Source organism: Primulina huaijiensis, chromosome 11 (assembly GCF_012295235.1).
Source record: "Primulina huaijiensis isolate GDHJ02 chromosome 11, ASM1229523v2, whole genome shotgun sequence".
NCBI lineage: Eukaryota > Viridiplantae > Streptophyta > Magnoliopsida > Lamiales > Gesneriaceae > Primulina > Primulina huaijiensis.
The window spans coordinates 263,956-285,218 of NC_133316.1; the positions used below are offsets into that span (position 1 = coordinate 263,956).

Consider the following 21,263-nt stretch of genomic DNA (forward strand, 5'->3'; position numbering starts at 1 on the left):
GTATGCGCATGTGCATCCTTTGAAGTTTGTTGCTATGCAAATGCAATAATTTCAACCTAACAAATAATAGTGTGTATATATATATATATACATTAAAAATTTTGCTTTTTTTCTTTTAATTACATTTACTACATTAAAAAGATGCCTCATTTATGATATATTTAACAAAGTCTAGAACCTAAAAGAATAAAAGAAAATTATGCAACAACGTTTGACACCAGAAATTTGATAAAGCAATGCTTATTGTTAATGGTAATTTTAATATGTGAAATAGAAAAAAGAACCAGAAAAATCGGTCTCTAATCAGTCTGAAATTTCAGTTTCCTTTCAATATAAGTTAAGATGAAATTAAAACCCGTCTTTACTTGTGCTTGATCCATCTTTAATTTTTTTTCATTTGATTATTATCCGATCCCTTCATTTACTCCATAGAATCATTGCCTTTGAAAGCACGTACACAAATTAGAAACTAAGCAAATATATTTGCAAAAGATCAGCAATCCCTAAATTCGGACAAGAAAACCATCAATATAATCATTAATAAATTCTAATATATCCTTTTTTATATATATAAAACTCAAAAATTAAATAATGATAAAAATAATAAGTGAGTACATTTTTAAATTCAAAAGTATTGTTAAGGATAAAGTAATATTTCAGTTTGAAAACCTGAGTTAAAAATTTATTACCTAATATATCCACGACATATTCTAAGCCAACCGCCCTTCATTATTACCAATTCACCTAATCATTTAAATTAATTTGTTTATAATAATAACATTATCCGATCCATTGGATATATATTTTCGAGAAATTGGTGAAAAAAGAAAACTGATTTATTAATATCGATCTAGAGTGCCAAGTTAATGAAATTTTGGTACTCTTGCATGATTTAATTGCCTTTTAATTTTGACACTTGTCAACTCTTCGTTGCATAGATTTGATACATATCGACTTTTCAATTGTTCGAGACACTTCCGGCTCGATCGAACAAATCATAAAATAGAATTAGAAGCTCGGTTCACTACTTACTACTATATATTATTCATTTTCTGTTCACTCTCTCTTCATTTCAAGCCAACCTTGTCTTTCATTTCTCCTTCTTGGCAACAAAACTCACAAAAATGTATAATAATAATAATAGTCGGGAAGATAACTACAAGCCAAGGAGACATTCCAAGAACAAGCCATCTTTCTCCTCCACCCTTCTCGACCAAATCTACCGCTCCATCGACGCCAATGCCGAAGATTTTAATCCCAAGAAAGAAGCGCAAAATGGTTTCAGCAGGTTTGTTAAGACGACCTGCAGCACAGATGATGAAGATCATGAGAAATTCACAGCTAAGAGAAGGCCCACATTGTTCCCAGAAGACAACGATTTCTTGTTCTTTTCTTCAACTACTTCGACTTCTTCCGACAGTTCTGGTGCACTTTCATCATCCGACACAGAATTCTTCGGTAGAGTTTCATGTTTATCCAGCCAAACAAGGCCTAAACCAATTCGAACTGGCTTGCTCGAGAACCAGGCTAACAAATGCGAAGATGACGCCATCAAGTTCAAATCAAGGGCCTCGAAAATATATGCTAATTTCAAGAAAGTGAAGCAGCCTATTTCCCCGGGAGGGCGGCTCACCAGCTTTCTCAACTCTCTTTTCCACAGCACAAATGGGAAGAAGGGTAAAAATCTTGTTCCTGCAGATTGTTCATCGGTTACTTCTTTTTCAAGATCGTGTTTAAGCAAATGCCCGCTTGACAATCCAAGAAATGGGAACGGAAGAACGGTGAGATTTAATCCGCTGAGTGTGGTTGTTGATGAAGACTCACGAGCCCGTGGGCATAAATGTGTATATCATGAAATTTCTGATAAATGTAGAAGGCCTCCATTGCCACTACCAGAGTCAAAATCGAGCGTAAGGGATATCAAACATAGAGATCAGGGAAAAGCACGTGATGCTTTGAGTTTGAGGGGATTTAACAGTCAAAGAAAGGATCAATCTTCCGTATTTACAAAAACCCGCCGAGAAGAAGAAGGGATCGATTGCGATGAAGATGAGGACGGATCCCTCAGCGACTCGAGTTCGGACTTATTCGAGCTCGATCATTTGAACGTGTTTGGAAACGACAGATTTTGTGAAGAGCTCCCCGTCTATGAGACTACTCGTTTCGACTCCACAAAACGTGCTAGTGTTCCTCGTTTGATTCGATAATCACGTGAGACTAATTGCTTGAATCATAATAATTTAGTTTTGTTACTATTAACTTGAATTGTCTCCTCCAATATAGAGTACTTTCTTTTACTTGTACTTTCGATCAAATCAAAATATACTTTGGTTTCTTTCCAAGTTTTGGAATTTGATGATGATGTGAAATAAATGTGGACAAAGTAAGATTTGGAGTGGGACAAACACTGAAAAGAAGCGACAGATTTGATCCCAAGGGATAAAGTGAAGGTGAAAATATTTTATGTACGTTCAAATTAGTTTTTATTTACGAAAGCTAGCTACAATTGATCAAATGGCCGGATTAATGAAGTCTCTTGCTTTGTGACATATTAATTTCTATGACACAAATATCAATGATTAAGCTTTAATTTTTATTATTTGGTTAGTAAACTCTTTGGAGAATTGAATTTGTAGAATCAAAAAAAAAAAAAAAAAAAGAAGCATATATATGATTTTATTTCAGTTAATGTATATAATAATATTTCAATATTTATCCCGTCACTGGAAGCAAAAATGAGATGCTAATACTAAAGAGAAAAGCAAATGTTACCGATGGGGAATAGGGAAAGCGAAGATATTTGGGTGTCTTTTTCTTGCTTTTTATGAAGATATATGGGAGAATTTTTGTTGTTTGAAAAAATGGTTTAAAATCTATTACCATAACTCCAAGAAAAAGGGGCACTTGTCTTCGTCTCGTTTTGTGCGTTTCTTTTTTCAAACTAGTCCACATGTTCACACTACCTTTTTTAATAAAAAAAAAAAAAAAAAAAGCGCGAATTTGCGATTAACAAAAGGCAAAAACATTTGGATATCCAAGAGAATAATTTTTTGTCTTAAAAAATTTTGGTTCTCACACAATTTATCTCTACTGTTTGTTACAAACGCCTATATGTATTTCACAATTAGTTAGTTAACACTATACCAAACACTAATCAACAAAACAAAATAAATTTCCAAGTTGTGTATCCAATGTCAAGGAAAAAAGCTAGCTAGCTAGCTACTTTTGAAAGGAATAAGATATTCCTTAATTTGGTTTTATAATATGGAAATATTATCCGTAGATCAGTTTTGTATTTCTGGGCTCACAAGATTTGTTTTTAATTAGTATTTATTCCTAAATATTCTTATTTTGATTAAAAGAGTTATTGTAGCATTCTTTTATGGAATAAACTTTATGTCAAATATAAAACCAGAGAGCTAGGACGGCGGTGTAGTTTTAGAGAGAAGAAAGAAAACATTGTGCTGAACATATTTGATTAGAAGAATTTGCGTGAATGATTCATCGTTTTGTTGTGTTGCCGATTCGTGTTGAGGACACTCAAAGAACAACACTCGTGTGAAATGTTGATTAAAGAATTCTTTGTGATTACTGTTTGAAGCAACACAATATATAGTTGCATCTGTGATTTGATTTGGGTTGTTTTAGAAGCAATTTATTTTTTTGGGTTGTAATTAAAATAATACAATTTTTATATGTGTCACTAATATTTAGTTTTGTAAACTATTTACAATTTTTCTAGATATTATTTTTTCATAAGGCATTGTACATAATTTAATCCATCATATTCTGAATATTAAAGTTTATGTGTTTGATAAATTATACATTCTGCCGCATATTGTGAATATGTGTTGATAACACCGACACACAAAACCAAAATCTGACATACACAATTTATTTGTTTTTAACACTTTTATGTTAAACAACCCTTACAACTTTCATGCAATAATGTAATAATTTGCGTTGGTGTAAGTTCGGAGTCGAATGGCGAGCAAAGCGAGCCACCTTAATTAATGATTATTGATTAATAACGCAGTACATCTCTTTCCTTTCCAAGAAACTCATTAAATATTTTATTACTCCCAAATTAATACTATTATAATCACACCCTAGCTAACAACCATTAATTGACTTCTGCTACCAATTTATACTCATACATATAAAAATTATAAAGAAATTTTCTATTTTTCCCTAGTGTTTTATAATATATAAAAAAAAATTGTTGAAAATAGTTAATATATTTAATGAATATGGGTAGATTTCTAATAAAATATTAAATATAGTTTAATGTAGCCTTGGTGGAATCGCACGATAGGGGAAAAGCACGTAGCGGTGCATGTGCAGGTAATAATGCATGAAACCAATTTTTGCACAACATATATAAATTACATTCAAGTGAATTTATACTCATTAATTAAAACTATGTACAAGGAATTTAACATGACAAATTTATATATGATATTAATCTTAAATCGTAAAAAAGGAAATTCATGTGGTTGGGGGCTATGAACACTATTAATTGAGGCACACACACACACACACACACACACACACACACACACACACACACACACACACACACACACACACACACACACACACACACACAAAATGAATTAATAGGCATATATGCATATCGATCATCTCGTTAAAAAAAGTTGGAAAACCAGACAGAATGGAATATTATGTGACTTTATAATAATTTTAAAACCAAGTAAAATAATAATTTTTAATTAATTAATTCTCTTGCCAAGAATAAACAGCGTGTTAATTGTCTACGACGTGAGGAGCATGCCAATTAGCATGGGTAGATAAAGGAATCTTTTTAGCTATGCATGTATTATATCTAATGGTTGTAATTAATTTTGGTAGTTCATGGTAACTTAATGACTGAATTTCCCACTCCTAGCAACGGAGTATATGTATGCATGTTTAAGTCTCATCCAGGTCATAAGTACTAAAATTAAAGAGATTAAGTACCAATTTAGGAGAGTGGATTTGTAGCCAATACGATCAATGTACTCGTATAAATAATTTTAGCATGTTAGTTGTCTCACATCGGTTAGATAAAATACTTGGAAGTTGTATATATGAGCTTCGACAATCCTCCCCTCTTAAGCTAGCTTTTGGGGTTGAGTTATGTTCAAGTTCTAATCTTAACATGATATCAGAACTCAAGTTTCATCGTTATGTGTTGGACCACCCGTTCTGCCCATAGTTGGGTCATTTGTAAACTACACGCTCCATATGTTCATTCCTGGCATGAAGGAGTATGTTAGTTGTCCCACATTGGTTAGATAAAATACCTGGGAGTTGTATATATAGGCTTGGACAATCCTCCCCTTTTGAGCTAGTTTTTGGGGTTGAGTTAAGTCCAAATTCCAATCTTAACATAACATGGCTTTGTATTTAAAATTTTATGTGAATATAGTTACTTTCAAAAAGATTATATGTACGTAGAGCTTTAATAGCTAGCAAGATCATTCTTTGGAGCTTCCTTCATATATATATATATATATATATATATATATGGTTGTTGAAGGGTAGCCCATCGGCCATCACATCAATCATTAATTATGAACTAGTAATAATAATAATGTTGAGTTGTAGTAAATATATAGGCATTAATTGACCACCAGCCACTAACATATCATCATCGCTAATTGTACAAACAAACTTATATTATTCATTTTTAAAGTTGATGCTTAATTCTTTATGGGCGCAAACTGCATAACCAGTTTCAATTCAAAGATATTAAAATCCTTTCGCTATAATGATGCTTTTATTAGTCTGTTAATATTTATTTATAAGTGATTAAAAGAGAACTGTGGCCCCTAGCTATTAAGTGAAATTATATTATATTTTGGATCAAGTACTGAAGTTAGATTTACAATCCAATGAGCATCGAGAAACAGGAGGTTGTTCATACAGGTTAATGAGGTAGTTCTCGTGCATTACTACTTTGTCTCATACATTCAAGAGGCAGTTCATATACGATCCACATTATAATATTTTCTCAACATATATAGCACTTCTCATCACCTAGCTCTGATATTATTCTGCCAAAGCTGTGTAAGCACGAGTGCACTGTGAGCCTTAATACCAACCAGACTCGTATACCTGATATATATGAGTCGAGTTAGTCCAATAGACATACTCGTATCTAAGAGGAGGCCAAAAAAAATCCGGTAAACAGTTCAACTAAAGCATTGTTTTTTTTTTTTTGTTTTCAAGAATCTTGTAAATCCATTAATTATGAAAGGTATGATATTACAATATTCACTACACAAGTAGGAAAAATATCATTCACCCAACATAAAGATGAATGAGAGGAAAAAGCAAATGCAGCTAAAGAATGAGCAACTCGATTAGCTGATCTTCGTAAATGGGTAAGGGTGGTATATTGTACCGTACCGAAAATTACGATATCAAAAATACTTATATCAATATCTACCGAAATGTTGAGGTATACCGAGATTTTGGTATAATACAATACGATATCGGTATATAACGTTTTATACCGATATATATATTATTTTGATATTTCAGTATTTCGATATATATCGAAAATCACTCGCTTGACGTCTACTCTAACAAAAACATCGCACCATATGTTAAAAATGACAAATGATAACCAGAGGAGAAAGAAAATTATCTCCAATCGACAGGATTAATCCCTGCTTGATCGACGGGGACTCCAACAGAGGATGAGTGGATTTCAGTCCAAATAAAAACTTTGTTGCAGAGATACTTGTATTCAATCACTAGCTAAAGTTTTTATTATTTAAAATCCAAGTTCAGAAAGAAATGTTGATTTGATACTTTGAAGAATTATTTTAAATGGACAAATAATTTGAATTTTATATGAAATTAAAAAAATACGAGAATTTAGTAAGAAACGTTTCTATCTTCCATATTAATGGCAAATGGAGTAAATGGGTTATCCACCACCAGTCATCAAATGCAAATATCTGAATTCCAGTTCCTCTATTCCGGCGATAATGGCATCAGTTCAAGCAACAACAATCACTACCTTCCAGCTTCAACATAGGGCCACAAAATGGGACTTAAGCTTACGAAATAAGTTCATGGCACGGAGAACATAGCATACGCGAACTTCTCAGTCATAAAATGTTATCATTAATAATCTTTCAATTATCAGGATAAATGATTGGTGATACTATTTTCCAACAAACATATAATCGTAGATCGTGATATCTCGGATCCTATTCCAATGATTCTACGTAAAAGAAATCCTCAAGAGATTATTCAACAAGAAATTAAGTATCATATCCCACCAATTTCGGCAAACATACAACACTTCTAAAAAGTAAAAACCATATAGATATGCTATTCCATCAAGCATAATCCGATGCTAGATATCCATACACATTCACAAAAACCAAAATAAGGTGCCCACAAGATTTAACGAACCTAAGCATATTGTTCATAACCCAAATATGTCGATCCACAGCACCACTTCTGAGACCTAATTCTGTTGAGCTATTGTGTTTGGCCGGTAGCATAATCTCCTCAAACGCACTTTCTCCTAACAAAATAGAAACTCAAAGCAGATCAGATAGAATATGATTTAGAGTCAATTAGAGTATACGTCGTTTACCTCGCTATTATCATTATCATATTTGATCAAGAAAACACATCTGCAACCCCTGATATCATGCAGTCGCCTTTGAATATCGACGATGTGGGCGTCATAGTATCTAGCCTGGTCTTGTCTCTCCTGGTTAGAAGAATGTGATGTAAACATGTTATATACATTAGAACCCCCGATCCTTGAAATTATAGCGGATACAGTTGATGTACTAATATGTCACGTATAACTCAAGAAACCACGTAAAATATCAGGCTTATATTCATCAAAAACAATTTGCATTCTCTTTCTATATCTTTTCATTGTTTTTCTTCAAAGGATCCCTTGCAGCTTTCTACTAAGTTACACAGCCATTAGTTAAATATGCTCATGTTCTTATAACATCATGAAAACGCTAATGAAACTCATCATACAGTACATACTCAACAGAGTTAAGAAATATGCTTTATTTCTCAGTATTATACGTGAGTCAAACGGTACCTGGAAGCATACCACAAGATCTCCAACCTTAACTTTGTGGCATTCCGAGTGCTCCAATGGAATAGAACGTAGGCGCACAGCAGTTCTAGTGTTTACCCATTCGTCCTCCTCGGCTCCAAACCCAACATATCTCACACGAACTTCCTGCAATGAACTTAATCTGTCAAAGTAGAGTCGTTAATAAACTTCTTTCCTTCCATTTGGGTGCTATTTTAAACAGTATTTCCTCAAGTATTTTCAGAAAATTCTTACCACTAGTTTATGCATTTACAACATCATTATAATCTGTAATGGCAAAATTATATTACTCACAATATCCCCAGAACCGAGAAATCGATGGGCGAGAAATGTATTAACATCGTACCTGTAATACAGAAATGAATGAAAAACTTAGAAGTGATACTGAATTGGGAATAATGATAGTTGTTTGACCACTTTGACTGCAAAACAGTAAGGCTTCCTGTATACTCGTGTTGTTAGTGTCAGTGAGTTCAATCAAAAAATTATCGTACAGCCGTATGGAAATAAAAATCGAACGTTGCAGATGATGATCAAGCTAAATGAGTTCCCATTACGAAAACAATAGCTCTCTTTGAATTCTTGATATAGCCTATAGACTTACCATGCTCCATCTTTTGATGACCTCGCTTCAAATTCCAACCTAGATAGTTCTGGATCTTTCTCACCTGTCATCATATAAATTTTCTCAAGGATCACATCCTTTGAACAGTGATCTACCCACAAACACTCGACCTATTTTTAAGTTTCACAACCAATCACAATAACAAGCATACAACTCTATCTCAATTTAAATTGATATTTTAGGAGACTTGATCGTCATCTACGATGCTACTCTCCAGTACAAAAAATTTCTACATCAGACCATGAGATATATTTTATCAACAAATCAATTGATTTACCAGTTAATTACTACCCATGCACAATAGTGACTCACTCCAACCCACTTCTATTGCCACACTTCCCATTTTGTAGTATAGAAAGCCTTCAGCAGCCCAACACTTTGTTTGGTTTCAATTTGGGAAACCAATTCCCTTTCCGTAAAATGAAACCAAACATCATCTCATCATTATCATTCCAAATTTTCAAAAATATATTTTCATCCATTTTCATTTTCCATTTTTTCCCAATATAATTATGACCTTTAGTATGCCATTTCACCAATTCTCGAAAACATTCTAGTATATTATCACATCTTAACATAATATATTAAAATTTTAGAATAAGCTAAACAAACAGATGTCAAATATAAGGCCAAAAGGAATGACATTGCAAAGTAGGCAAGACGAATTCTCTAATTTGCAGACTAATTTGCTAATTTGAAAGGCCTATAGACAAATGCACCTTCAGGCATATTTGGATTATCAGGTGCTTTATGAGAAGTACGAGCTTCTGGATCAGCAGAAGACCTTTTGGCTGCGACCGATGATGTCTCTTGAGAGCTGCTTTTTTGTTGATGCTTCTGAAACCAACTTTGAACCTGAAATCCATTTACAGCACCACGGATGTCCAAAACAGCCATCAAATAACAGGAAATGAAGTGATGTAGTTATACATCAAAAGGGATGATATAGAACCTCGGTCCACTTCAAAGGAGGTTTCCCAGCACGACCGCTAGATCGGCTGCAAACAAATTTGAAGCCATTTCAATATATTTTCAGAAGTATACAACCTTTAAGCAATAACTAAAGATTCAACACTCTTGCAGGTAATGCACCCTAAGAGCTTACTTGAAGACCCTAGCCAATTTTTTATAGCACCCATCGTCCAGAGACTGTTCTTTAGATTCATAAAGAAATTGCTCCATTCTAGCAACCTGATCGATTAATAAAAGAAGATAAGTTTAAAAACACTGGAAGTCTAGAATTATGCCTGGTCAAAAAGGTATGAGCATATATTTAACCGGCACTCAGATAGGAGTAATCATTTTTCAGTATTTCTTCAAGCAAGACCAACCATTACGAAGTCAATAATAAAATTCCACCCAAATAGTTAAAATTTAAAAAGAAAAAAAATCGCTGGCAGCTAATACTCCCAAGAATCTTCAATCTATCCTCTCCCATTAACGTGCCGTGCATTAAACACAATTCACACGAATAATTTTAAAAGCCCACAAACAAATTGATTGATTGGGGAAAATACCTCAGCTTTTGTGAACCCGGGAAAGGGTAGTTTCTTCCTCGGACGAAGATCCATGGATTTTGTAGCTCCTGGAGAAATGCCTAAAAAAACATAGCAACTGACCCGCTTGGGGGACGTACACATGAAGAGAGAAGNAAATTATTTTAAAAAATAAAATTTGATGAAAGTTATTCTCTGAATATCACAAGCTTGTTATTGGATTTTTTTTTTTAAAATCAAAATACTATACTTTTATTTTTATCTTATTAAAACATTGTAATTTTAATCATTCATTTTATTTTATGTGACGGTTTCATTAGAGATTTTTATTATACCGATCTTCTATTTGTATCATCTATTAAAATTATTATTTTTTATTTTAAATAAATTGATTAGTCTCAATAATAAAGAACCGTGATACCGTTAATAATTAGGATACTAGCCACGCACAAATTAGTGGATCGATTTTTGTTTACGAAAATGGACTTTGGATAGCCAAAAAACTTTAATCAATATCACGTTAATAATTAGGATACTAGCCACGCACACTTAAATTAGTGGATCGATTTTTGTTTACGAAAATGGACTTTGGGTAGCCAAAAAACTTTAATCAGTATTATTATGATGGCAAAAACTTGTGTGAGACGGTCTCACGGGTTGTTTTTGTGAGACGGATCTCTTATTTGGGTCATTCATAAAAAAGTATTACTTTTTATGTTAAGAGTATTACTTTTTATTGTGAATATGGATAGGGTTGACCCGTCTCACAGATTAAGATCCGTGAAACGGTACTCACTCTATTATGATTATTATCATTAGTTATTCACCAAATTCATAAGAAATGACACATTTGTCAACCTCCAACTACCAACTTTTAACGTTGCCAAGAAGGCGGAAATCTCCGTCTCTCTCTCTCTATACATTTTATAGAGACATTCCATTATGCTCTCATCATTCAGCCGATCGGGTACACTTGAACCAGCTCATTTCGTTGGCATTTGGATTTCTTCAAGTGTTGGAGACAAGAACCAAGAGCACATTCAAGGAAATGAACGGAGAATCGGTGATTGATTTAGTGAACAAAACCGGGGTCGGAGAAGGTGTTGAGGATGTGTACGGCGAGTATAGGGCGTCGGAGGATCAGCTTGTCACCACCATGGACTTTTACGGTAGCCAGCCAAGTCATCACATTCTTCAAAATTCTTGAATTATCAATGTCAGTTGTAAGAAATAATTAACGGGTTAATGGTAATGGGTCGCCCATGATGGCTGACCCGACCCGAACCAAATAGAATTCCAATGTTAAATTTGGATTTTAGAGGGGGTTAGTTTTCTAACTCCCATCTTCCATTGTTATTAACTTTAGATAAAGACTAGTGATTAATTAATATAATCATTATTATCAACAAAAAGAGGCAAGAAAGAGCCGAGACTTGTTCTTTCAAAATTGCAACAAATATGTCACTATTATTTGAGCATTTTGGGATGTGAAAACTTATTCTTTTCCATTCATGATCGGTATCGACCATCGAAAAACATTGTTATATCCGGAACAAATGTTAGGAACTCAACTACAAAGATCCTACATCAAAGTATAATTACACGATATTCGAGTTAGATTTGTCATCACCGGTCTTGATTTATATCAATATCCCATTACGTGATGCTTTTGCTCCATTCCAAGCCAAGGCAAGAATTATTCCTTGGGTGCATATTATGTATGTCTGGCTGGATCTTGCATCATCATATCTGTTTTTCTATTAAATGGTCTTCTTCCCTTCATTTGCTTATCTGAAATATGTCACATGTATCTTCAGTGGGACTACATTATTGCGCGATCCACGTCACAACAAAGGGATGGCTTTCACTGAAAAGGAAAGAGAGTCACATTACCTGACAGGTTTTTTGCCTGCAGCACTATTTTCTCAAGAGCTTCAGGTAATGTCTTGTGATTATTATTTCATTTTATTCATCACACTTTTCTCCTGTTTTGCTTATAATAACTTTTCCCTATTTGGGTGATCAGGAGAAGCAGTTGATGAAGAATCTACGTGATTGTAAAGTTCCATTGCAGCGATATATGGCCATGATGGATCTCCAGGTGCGAAACATTAACGCACACATTATAGCATACATTCTGTTTAAGTTAAGACCGAGCGTTTGGACATGGAAAATGAAGAGTAGAATCGTAATGTGACGAATGATTTTAAAATCCTATTAGAATTGGGAAAGATATCTGATCTTTTATTCAAAAAAAATCTGAAAGATGTGTGTGATTTCATTTCCTAAACATGCAGGAGAGAAATGAAAAGCTGTTTTTCAAGCTTCTTATTGATCATATTGAAGAACTTCTACCTGTTGTCTATACTCCAACAGTCGGTGAGGCCTGCCAGAAGTATGGTAGCATATTCAGGCGTCCGCAGGTTCTCTTTATCAGCTTAAAAAAAAAGTACTACCTTGAGCGCTTTCTTTTCAGTTAATGTTACCCCATAGAGAACTTTTCTCTGTGATTTATTTTGATAACTCGATGATCCAACTTCTGCAGGGGGAAGATTCTTGAAGTCTTGAAAAACTGGCAAGAAAAGTCGATTCAAGTTATTGTTGTAACTGATGGAGAGCGTATTTTAGGACTTGGAGATCTTGGCTGCCAGGTGAAATAAAATATTCTTATACTTTCTTAGAAGCTGAAGCATATACTTTCTGTGAAATTACAATAGGAAATTGTTCGAAATGTTAGGCAAGCGGAGGAACCCACGCAAATAAAATATTCAGAATATTTCATCCCATATCGGAAGGTTTACAAAAACTGCTGGAAGAACTTAGTTATAAATAGAACTCGATTCCTTCAGTTATTGTATCCCAAAATCAAAAACTTTTTAGCTTTGATAAATAAAGAGTGCATAGAAAAAAGGAGTTTATTTTTTTCTTGAGTGCGGGAATTCTCTTGTGTGAGTTAGAAAATTATTTTCTCGGTATACTCGGGTTGGGAGTGTGAGAAATATTGAGTGTATTGGTGTATACACTTGTTGTAATATTTCTTCCGGTTATAAAAGTTGCCGTGCTCCGTGGACGTAGCCTATATTGAGTGAACCACGTAAATCTTTGTGTTCTTGTTGGTTATTTTATTCCGCATTTTTTGGGTACTATTATCATCGTGGTCGGCATCGCTTCGCGGGTGTAATTCCCCAACAACTGGTATCAGAGCCTTGTTGTGAAAATTCTTAAGAATTCTGAGTATGCTCTGTGGTTGCAGCTTTGTCTGATCTACCACATCTGAAAAGATTTTTTAGATTTTTTGCTAATGCTAGAGAAGTGATGGCCGGAGATGATGGATCGGGACCAGGAATCAACAAGTTCGATGGAACAGATTTTTCGTTCTGGCGGTTACAGATAAGAGATTATCTGTACAGTAAGAAGCTGCATCAACCTCTATCAGGAAAGAAACCGGAAAAGATGGAGGATGATGATTGGGAGCTCCTTGACCGACAGGTTTTAGGTGTCATACGATTGACCCTAACAAAGAACGGGGCGCATAACGTGGCGGAGGCCAAAACCACGGAGGACATGATGACCATTCTATCGGACATGTACGAGAAGCCATCAGCAAACAACAAAGTACATCTCATGAAAAAGTTATTCAACTTGAATATGGGAGAAGGTGCTTCGGTGGCAAAACACATAAATGAATTCAACACGATTGTCTCCCAGCTGACATCGGTGGACATCAAATTTGATGATGAGATTCGGGCACTTATTCTTCTGGCGTCTTTACCAGACAATTGGGAACCGATGCGGGCAGCGGTTAGAAACTCTGTTGGAAAAGGAAAACTACAACTCAATGATGTTAGAGATCAAATCCTTGCTGAAGATGTTCGCAGGAAAGACTCGGGTGAAGCAACATCATCGAGATCTGCTCTAAATCTTGATAACAGAGGAAGAGGCAGGAGTGGTGAAAGGAGTTCCAACCGATGGCGCGGTAGATCCAAGTCAAGAAATGGAAAAGACAAAAACATCTTTGAAAAGAATATGAAGTGCTGGAGCTGTGGTGAGACTGGTCACCTGAAAAAGAACTGCAGATCAACGAAGAATAATGCCAATGCTGTCACTGATGAAGTACATGATGCTCTGCTATTATCCATGGAAAGCCCTGTTGATTCTTGGGTTATGGACTCGGGAGCTTCGTTTCATACCACTGGTGATCGCGATGTATTTGATAATTACATCGCTGGCGATTACGGAAAAGTTTTCCTGGCTGATGGAAAACCCTTGGAAATTGTTGGTATGGGTGATGTACGGATGAAGATGTCAAATGGATCTGTCTGGAAAATCAACAAAGTCAGACATGTACCAAAATTGACACGCAATCTGATCTCGGTGGGACAGCTCGATGATGAAGGCCACAATGTGACCTTCGGTGATGGTTCCTGGAAAGTGAACAAAGGAGCCATGATTGTTGCTCGAGGAAAGAAAACTGGAACATTGTATATGACTTCCAGTTGCAGAGACACATTAGCAGCTGTGGATGCTGGAGCCAATTCAAGTCTATGGCATTATAGACTTGGACACATGAGTGAGAAGGGAATGAAGATGTTGGTGTCAAAAGGAAAGCTACCAGAATTAAAGACTGTTGAACACCAACTATGTGAAAGCTGTATCTTTGGAAAGCAGAAGAAGGTGAGCTTTTCAAAAGGCGGTAGAGAACCGAAAGCAGCAAAGTTGGAGCTGGTTCATACTGATGTATGGGGACCATCTCCTGTGACATCCCTTGGAGGCTCGAGATACTATGTCACATTCATTGACGATTCGAGTAGAAAAGTTTGGGTTTATTTTCTGAAAAATAAATCTGATGTTTACGAGACCTTTAAAAGGTGGAAAGCCATGGTGGAAAATGAGACCAACTTGAAGGTGAAGTGCTTACGGTCTGACAATGGTGGAGAATATGAAGATGATGAGTTCAAGAAATATTGTGCACAGAACGGGATCAAGATGGAGAAAACCATTCCTGGTACACCTCAACAGAATGGTGTAGCTGAAAGGATGAACAGGACCTTGAATGAACGCGCAAGGAGCATGAGATTGCATTCTGGATTGCCAAAATCATTCTGGGCTGATGCTGTTAACACTGCAGCATATCTGATCAACAGAGGACCTTCGGTACCACTGGACTACAAAATACCCGAAGAGGTTTGGAGCGGCAAAGAAGTAAACCTTTCTTTCTTGAAAGTGTTTGGATGTCTATCCTATGTTCATATTGATTCAGCAAGCAGAACAAAACTTGATCCGAAATCAAAGAAGTACTTCTTTATTGGTTATGGAGATAATGAGTTTGGTTATCGTTTCTGGGATGACCAAAATCGGAAGATCATTCGGAGCAGGGATGTAATCTTTAATGAGAAACTTCTATACAAGGACACGTCAGACATTGGAGCTGGAGATGAATGTCCTGAAGTCAAGAAGACTGATGAAGTGCCATTGATAAACATTCCAGTGAATGAATCGAAAACCAGTAACCATGAAGATGAAGAAGAAACTGCACAAGATGATGACCCACAAACTCCGGTGATTGAACTCAGGAGATCTTTGAGAACCATTAGGCCACATGAGATATACTCCCCTGCACTTCACTATATTTTGCTGACAGACAAAGGTGAACCGGAGACCTATGAAGAGGCGATGCAAAATGATGATTCAACCAAGTGGGAGTTGGCCATGGAAGATGAGATGGATTCACTGTCATCCAATCAGACGTGGGAGTTGACAGAACTTCCGCAAGGCAAAAAGGCGTTACATAATATGTGGGTGTACCGGTTAAAATAAGAGCATGATGGTAGCAAGCGGTACAAGGCAAGACTTGTTGTAAAAGGCTTCCAACAACGGGAAGGAATTAATTACACCGAGATTTTCTCTCCGGTGGTTAAATTAACCACTATCAGGACAGTACTTGGACTAGTGGCGAAGGAAGAGTTACATTTGGAGCAGTTGGATGTAAAGACTGCGTTTCTTCATGGTGATCTAGATGAAGAAATTTACATGAAGCAGCCACATGGCTTTGAAGTACGGGGAAAAGAGAGAATGGTGTGCAAACTTCAGAAGAGCTTGTACGGTCTCAAACAAGCTCCAAGACAGTGGTACAAGAAGTTTGATGGATTCATGAGTGAAAATAGATTCCTAAGGTGTCAAGCTGATCACTGCTGTTATGTGAAAAAGTTTGACGGTTCTTATATCATACTACTGCTATATGTAGATGATATGCTGATAGCTGGAGCTTGTCTGGAAGAAATTGATAAACTCAAGAAAGATTTATCAAAGGAATTTGCCATGAAGGATTTGGGTGCTGCAAAGCAAATCCTTGGAATGAGGATCTTCAGAGACCGGGTGAATGGATTCTTGAAGTTATCTCAAGAAGAGTACGTGAAAAAGGTGGTTAGCAGATTTAATATGGATGAAGCTAAATCTGTGAGTACTCCTTTGGCTAGTCATTTCAAACTAACCAAAGCACAATCACCATCGACGGAGCAGGATCAGGCTTATATGAATAAGGTTCCTTATGCTTCTGCTGTCGGAAGCCTCATGTATGCAATGGTGTGCACAAGACCAGACATAGCACATGCAGTGGTAGTTGTGAGCAGGTTTATGAGTAATCCAGGAAAGCAACACTGGGAAGCAGTTAAGTGGATTCTTAGGTATTTGAAAGGTACTGCTAGTTGTTCTTTATGCTTCAGGAGATCAAAATTTGGCTTACAGGGTTTTGTCGATGCCGATATGGGTGGTGACCTGGATGGCAGGAAAAGTACTACCGGATATGTGTTCACATTAGGTGGTACAGTTGTAAGCTGGGTGTCTAAGCTGCAAAAGATTGTTGCGCTTTCGACTACTGAGGCTGAATATGTTGCAGTTACAGAAGCTAGCAAGGAGATGATATGGTTGAAATCCTTTCTGGAGGAATTGGGTCAGAAGCTTGAACATAGCACATTACACTGTGACAGTCAGAGTGCTATTCATTTAGCAAAAAATCCTGTTTATCATGCTAGGACAAAGCATATACAGGTTAGGTACCATTTCATCAGATCAGTGCTGGAGGATGGAGTCTTGATGCTAGAGAAGATTCCTGGAAGTAAAAATCCAGCCGATATGCTCACGAAGACGGTAACCATGGACAAACTGAAGTTGTGTTCAACTTCAGTTGGACTGCAAGTATAAATGGAGATATATGAGCTGCTGCACTGATGGTGTTAAGACATGATTGAAATCAAGTCTTCAAGTGGGAGAATTGTTAGGCAAGTGGAGAGACCCACGCAAATAAAATATTCAGAATATTTCATCCCACATCGGAAGATTTACAAAAACTGCAGGAAGAACTTAGTTATAAATAGAACTCGATTCCTTCAGTTATTGTATCCCAAAATCAAAAGCTTTTTAACTTTGATAAATAGAGAGTGCATAGAAAAAAAGAGTGTATTTTTTTCTTGAGTGCGGGAATTCTCTTGTGTGAGTTAGAGAAATTATTTTCTCGGTATACTCGGGTTGGGAGTGTGAGAAATATTGAGTGTATTGGTGTATACACTCGTCGTAATATTCCTTCCGGTTATAAAAGTTGCAGTGCTCCGTGGACGTAGCCTATCTTGGGTGAACCACGTAAATCTTTGTGTTCTTGTTGGTTATTTTATTCCGCATTTTTTGGGTACTATTATCATCGTGGTCGGCATCGCTTCGGGGGTGTAATTCCCCAACACGAAATTGTTGCAGGGTATGGGAATTCCTGTAGGAAAACTAGCTCTGTATACTGCACTTGGAGGAGTCCGTCCCTCAGTAGTAAGCGCAACTCTCACTCTTAGCTCAAGCTTTAATAGAATAGCTTAATAAATCTGCTAATTTTTAGCTCAAGCTATATATAGTTATCTTGCTCTGATAATTTCGTGTGCTCCCCTGACAGTGCCTGCCTATTACCATTGATGTTGGCCCAAATAACAAGAAATTGCTGGAAGATGAATTCTACATTGGTCTGAGGCAAAATAGAGCGACCGGTCAGGTCTAAATAATTCCTTTTATCTTGTAAAAATTTATGTTTGGAAAATAAGAATACAGAATTTTACATTTTTAAGTTTTCTTTTTTCGCATGTTTAAGGTAATGATATATCTTCCAATTTGCTTTCAGGAATACGCCGACCTCCTAGATGAGTTCATGTCTGCGCTAAAGCAAAATTATGGGGAGAAGGTCTTGATACAGGTGGGGCATGATCTTTTGCCACATTTCAATTATCGATATTCGGGTTCTTATTTGGTCCAAATTTTCATAATTTTGTCAGTTCGAAGATTTTGCAAACCATAATGCCTTTGAGCTGCTTGCCAAATACCGAACGGCTCATCTCGTGTTTAATGATGATATCCAGGTAAAAGTGATCTTCTGATGTTTCTGTTTGATTTTAAATGTTACCCTCTTTGTCAAGAATATATCATAATTTAGTTATGGCATCTCAGGGTACAGCTTCTGTAGTTCTTGCGGGGCTTGTCGCAGCTCTGAAACTTGTTGGTGGAACTTTAACTGATCATACTTTCTTATTCCTAGGAGCTGGAGAGGTTACATTTACTTTATTCTTGAATTCCCATTCCCCCTGCTTGATTATATAATTTATATATATTTTCTACATCCTATGTTTTGTGAATTCTCTTACCATATTTGCATGAATGGGCTACCTAGAAATTTTGAAATAAACTTTGAATGTGGTACAATTTATCATTTGATCTGACTTCTATTTTTGGCTTCTTAAATGCTGGGACAGGTATAGCTGAACTTATCGCCCTTAAGATATCCAAAAGGGTATGGTTTCTTTTTTGTCATCGCTGTTGAATAATGTGCATGCTAAATTATGCTTCTTGCTTGATTTTTCGACTCATGGCTGCAGACAAATGCTCCAGTCGAAGAGACAAGGAAGAAAATCTGGCTTGCGGACTCTTAAGGCACAAAATGATCGTCTTTAAGACATCATCCCTTTTGTTTTCTTATTACGTACCACATAAATTTGTTTACTATCATTGAACTTTATATTTGTGACAACAGGGGTTAGTTGTCAGTTCGCGTCTAGAGTCCCTTCATCATTTCAAGTAACCATGGGCTCATGATCATGAACCAGTTAAAGAACTTTTGGATGCAGTTAAAGTGGGAAGACCGTGTCTTGAATTGAGCCCTTTGTATCGCTAAGATCTCCACGGTAATTATTTTGCTCGATATCTAATGTATCTACTAATTTCAGGCAATAAAACCAACAGTTCTGATTGGAACTTCGGGTGTTGGAAGAACGTTTACAAAGGAAGTCGTAGAGACCATGGCTTCTTTAAATGAGATTACTTTTTATTCTCTGTGTCGCTCCTTTTAAATGCATACTTAAGTGCTAAAATTAATCTTAGTCTATTTTTTTTGTATAGAAACCTCTGATTCTTGCTCTCTCAAACCCAACTTCACAATCAGAGTGTACTGCTGAAGAAGCTTATGCTTGGAGTGAGGTAAATGGATCTTTTTTCCTTGAAATTCTATAAACTAGGGGTGTAAAAGGGCCAAGCTGTTCTAGTAATCTCAAAAACATAAAATTCGTGTTCGGGTGTCCATTGAGCTACTCAAACTCGATCTATAGTTATTTGTTTGTTTTCTACTTTATTTTAAGATGATTAAATTATTACTTCTTTCATAAATAAATAAATTAAAAATAAAAAATGTGAGTAGACTGGATATCTGAGTGAGCTTGGCTCTCGATAGATTGCTTGTTTGAGTCACCTCAAGTAGTCAAACTCAAGAATACTACTTCTCAAGCTCGACTCAACTCCAATGTGCTTATGCCAAAACATTGGTGAGTTTGCATAGTACAATATCACTTGCAGCGACGTGCCATCTTTGCCAGTGGAAGTCCGTTTGATCCAGTGGAGTACAAGGGAAAGTATTCGTGCCTGGTCAGGTTTATATCGACATCCTAAAGAAGCACTCTTTTTTATTGCTTCATTCTCTATTCTAACACCAGCACATATCTTTATAGGAAAATAATGCTTATATATTTCTTGGATTCGGTTTGGGTTTGATCATGTCCGGTACAGTGCGTGTACATGATGATCTGCTCTTGGTAGCCTGTGAGTATTCACAGAGCCTTTAAAATGCATTATAATTCTACAATTTAAAGGGACGACTTCCAATTCTATTGTAACTTTTTCGCTGCAGCGGAAACTTTGGCAGCTCAAGTGACAGAAGAGAACTATGCCAAGGGACTGATATATTCACAAATATTAGAAAGAATTCTGCCCACATCGCAGCTGAAGTTGCGGCAAAGGCATATGAACTTGGTAAGTTCTCATGGACAAATTCATAAGATTTTATCATAGTCGATGAATTATTTACAATGAATTTAAATGGTTTCCTTTTCCGTTTTGAGTGCTACTGACATTGCTAACAATAAGTTACATTAGCTTGATATCATTTCTTCTGGCCGTGCAGGTTTGGCTTCCAGGCTCCCACGACCCAAGGATCTTGTCAAGTTCGCCGAGAGTTGTATGTATACTCTGGTGTATCATACCTATCGCTAACCGAACTACATAATCAACATGTGGTTTGATGTTACAAATGTTTTCACTTTGCCTTGTAATGTTCTCTCTTTTCTTCTTTAATTGGATTTAAGGTTGTACTCGTTTCTTTGAGTTTTTTGCCACTCTATTGTTTAGGTTTTATTTCTTTGTACGTTTGTCTAGTAATATTGTTTGAAGCGAAATCAGGGTTCTTGAATTTGTCGATGGAAGATGCTGTACAAGATTTCGGAATTTGAAATTCACCCGTTTGGGCAAATGGCAAATTATGGTCTGTCCCTTAATTTTTGTTCTCCTTTTCTATTTCGGTTTTCTTGCTTTCCTTGAGATGCCAGAGAGTACTACGAATCATAATGACATCAAGTATCACGACTCCAAATAAATCAAGATGAAGCACCAACACTCACGATTTGTACAAGTAATTCAATGAATTCTTTTTTTAAGAAAAAGATGCGTTTTGCTCCTCTAA

At 36.1% G+C, this 21,263-nt stretch overlaps 2 protein-coding genes, 1 long non-coding RNA gene and 1 pseudogene across 3 annotated transcripts; 2 read left to right on the forward strand and 2 right to left on the reverse strand.

The window, feature by feature from the left end:
* Positions 1 to 1,044: 1,044 nt before the first annotated feature.
* Positions 1,045 to 2,385, forward strand: LOC140988738 (protein BIG GRAIN 1-like B). The gene has a single exon (XM_073457793.1). It carries the CDS (start codon positions 1,125 to 1,127, stop codon positions 2,205 to 2,207), a length of 1,083 nt encoding a protein of 360 aa, XP_073313894.1. The 5' UTR covers positions 1,045 to 1,124; the 3' UTR covers positions 2,208 to 2,385.
* Positions 2,386 to 7,238: 4,853 nt separating this feature from the next.
* LOC140987186 (protein SAWADEE HOMEODOMAIN HOMOLOG 1-like) lies at positions 7,239 to 10,380 on the reverse strand. Its single transcript, XM_073455596.1, has 9 exons — positions 10,253 to 10,380; positions 9,841 to 9,926; positions 9,688 to 9,733; positions 9,455 to 9,590; positions 8,715 to 8,778; positions 8,405 to 8,456; positions 8,093 to 8,236; positions 7,622 to 7,741; positions 7,239 to 7,549 (listed from the first exon to the last, which is right to left on the reverse strand). The coding sequence occupies exons 1-9, from the start codon at positions 10,373 to 10,375 to the stop codon at positions 7,490 to 7,492; spliced, it is 831 nt and encodes a 276-aa protein (XP_073311697.1). The 5' UTR covers positions 10,376 to 10,380; the 3' UTR covers positions 7,239 to 7,489.
* A 1,474-nt stretch (positions 10,381 to 11,854) lies between these two features.
* Positions 11,855 to 21,082, forward strand: LOC140987204 (NADP-dependent malic enzyme-like; annotated as a pseudogene).
* On the reverse strand, positions 19,135 to 20,234 carry LOC140987205 (uncharacterized). The gene is made up of 3 exons (XR_012177086.1): positions 19,659 to 20,234; positions 19,285 to 19,576; positions 19,135 to 19,183 (listed from the first exon to the last, which is right to left on the reverse strand). It is a non-coding gene; the product is annotated as an uncharacterized lncRNA (long non-coding RNA).
* Positions 21,083 to 21,263: the final 181 nt, after the last annotated feature.

What these genes read in the sequence shown, in the direction of transcription:
- LOC140988738 (XM_073457793.1), top strand. Translation starts at nt 1,125, where the DNA reads ATGTATAATAATAATAATAGTCGGGAAGATAACTACAAGCCAAGGAGA.
- LOC140987186 (XM_073455596.1), bottom strand. Translation starts at nt 10,375, where the DNA reads ATGTGTACGTCCCCCAAGCGGGTCAGTTGCTATGTTTTTTTAGGCATT. An exon ending in TCATCAAAAGATGGAGCATG is followed by an intron (nt 8,457 to 8,714) that starts GTAAGTCTATAG and finishes TCTGTATTACAG; the next exon opens with GTACGATGTTAATACATTTC. An exon ending in TTCTCGGTTCTGGGGATATT is followed by an intron (nt 8,237 to 8,404) that starts GTGAGTAATATA and finishes AGTTCATTGCAG; the next exon opens with GAAGTTCGTGTGAGATATGT.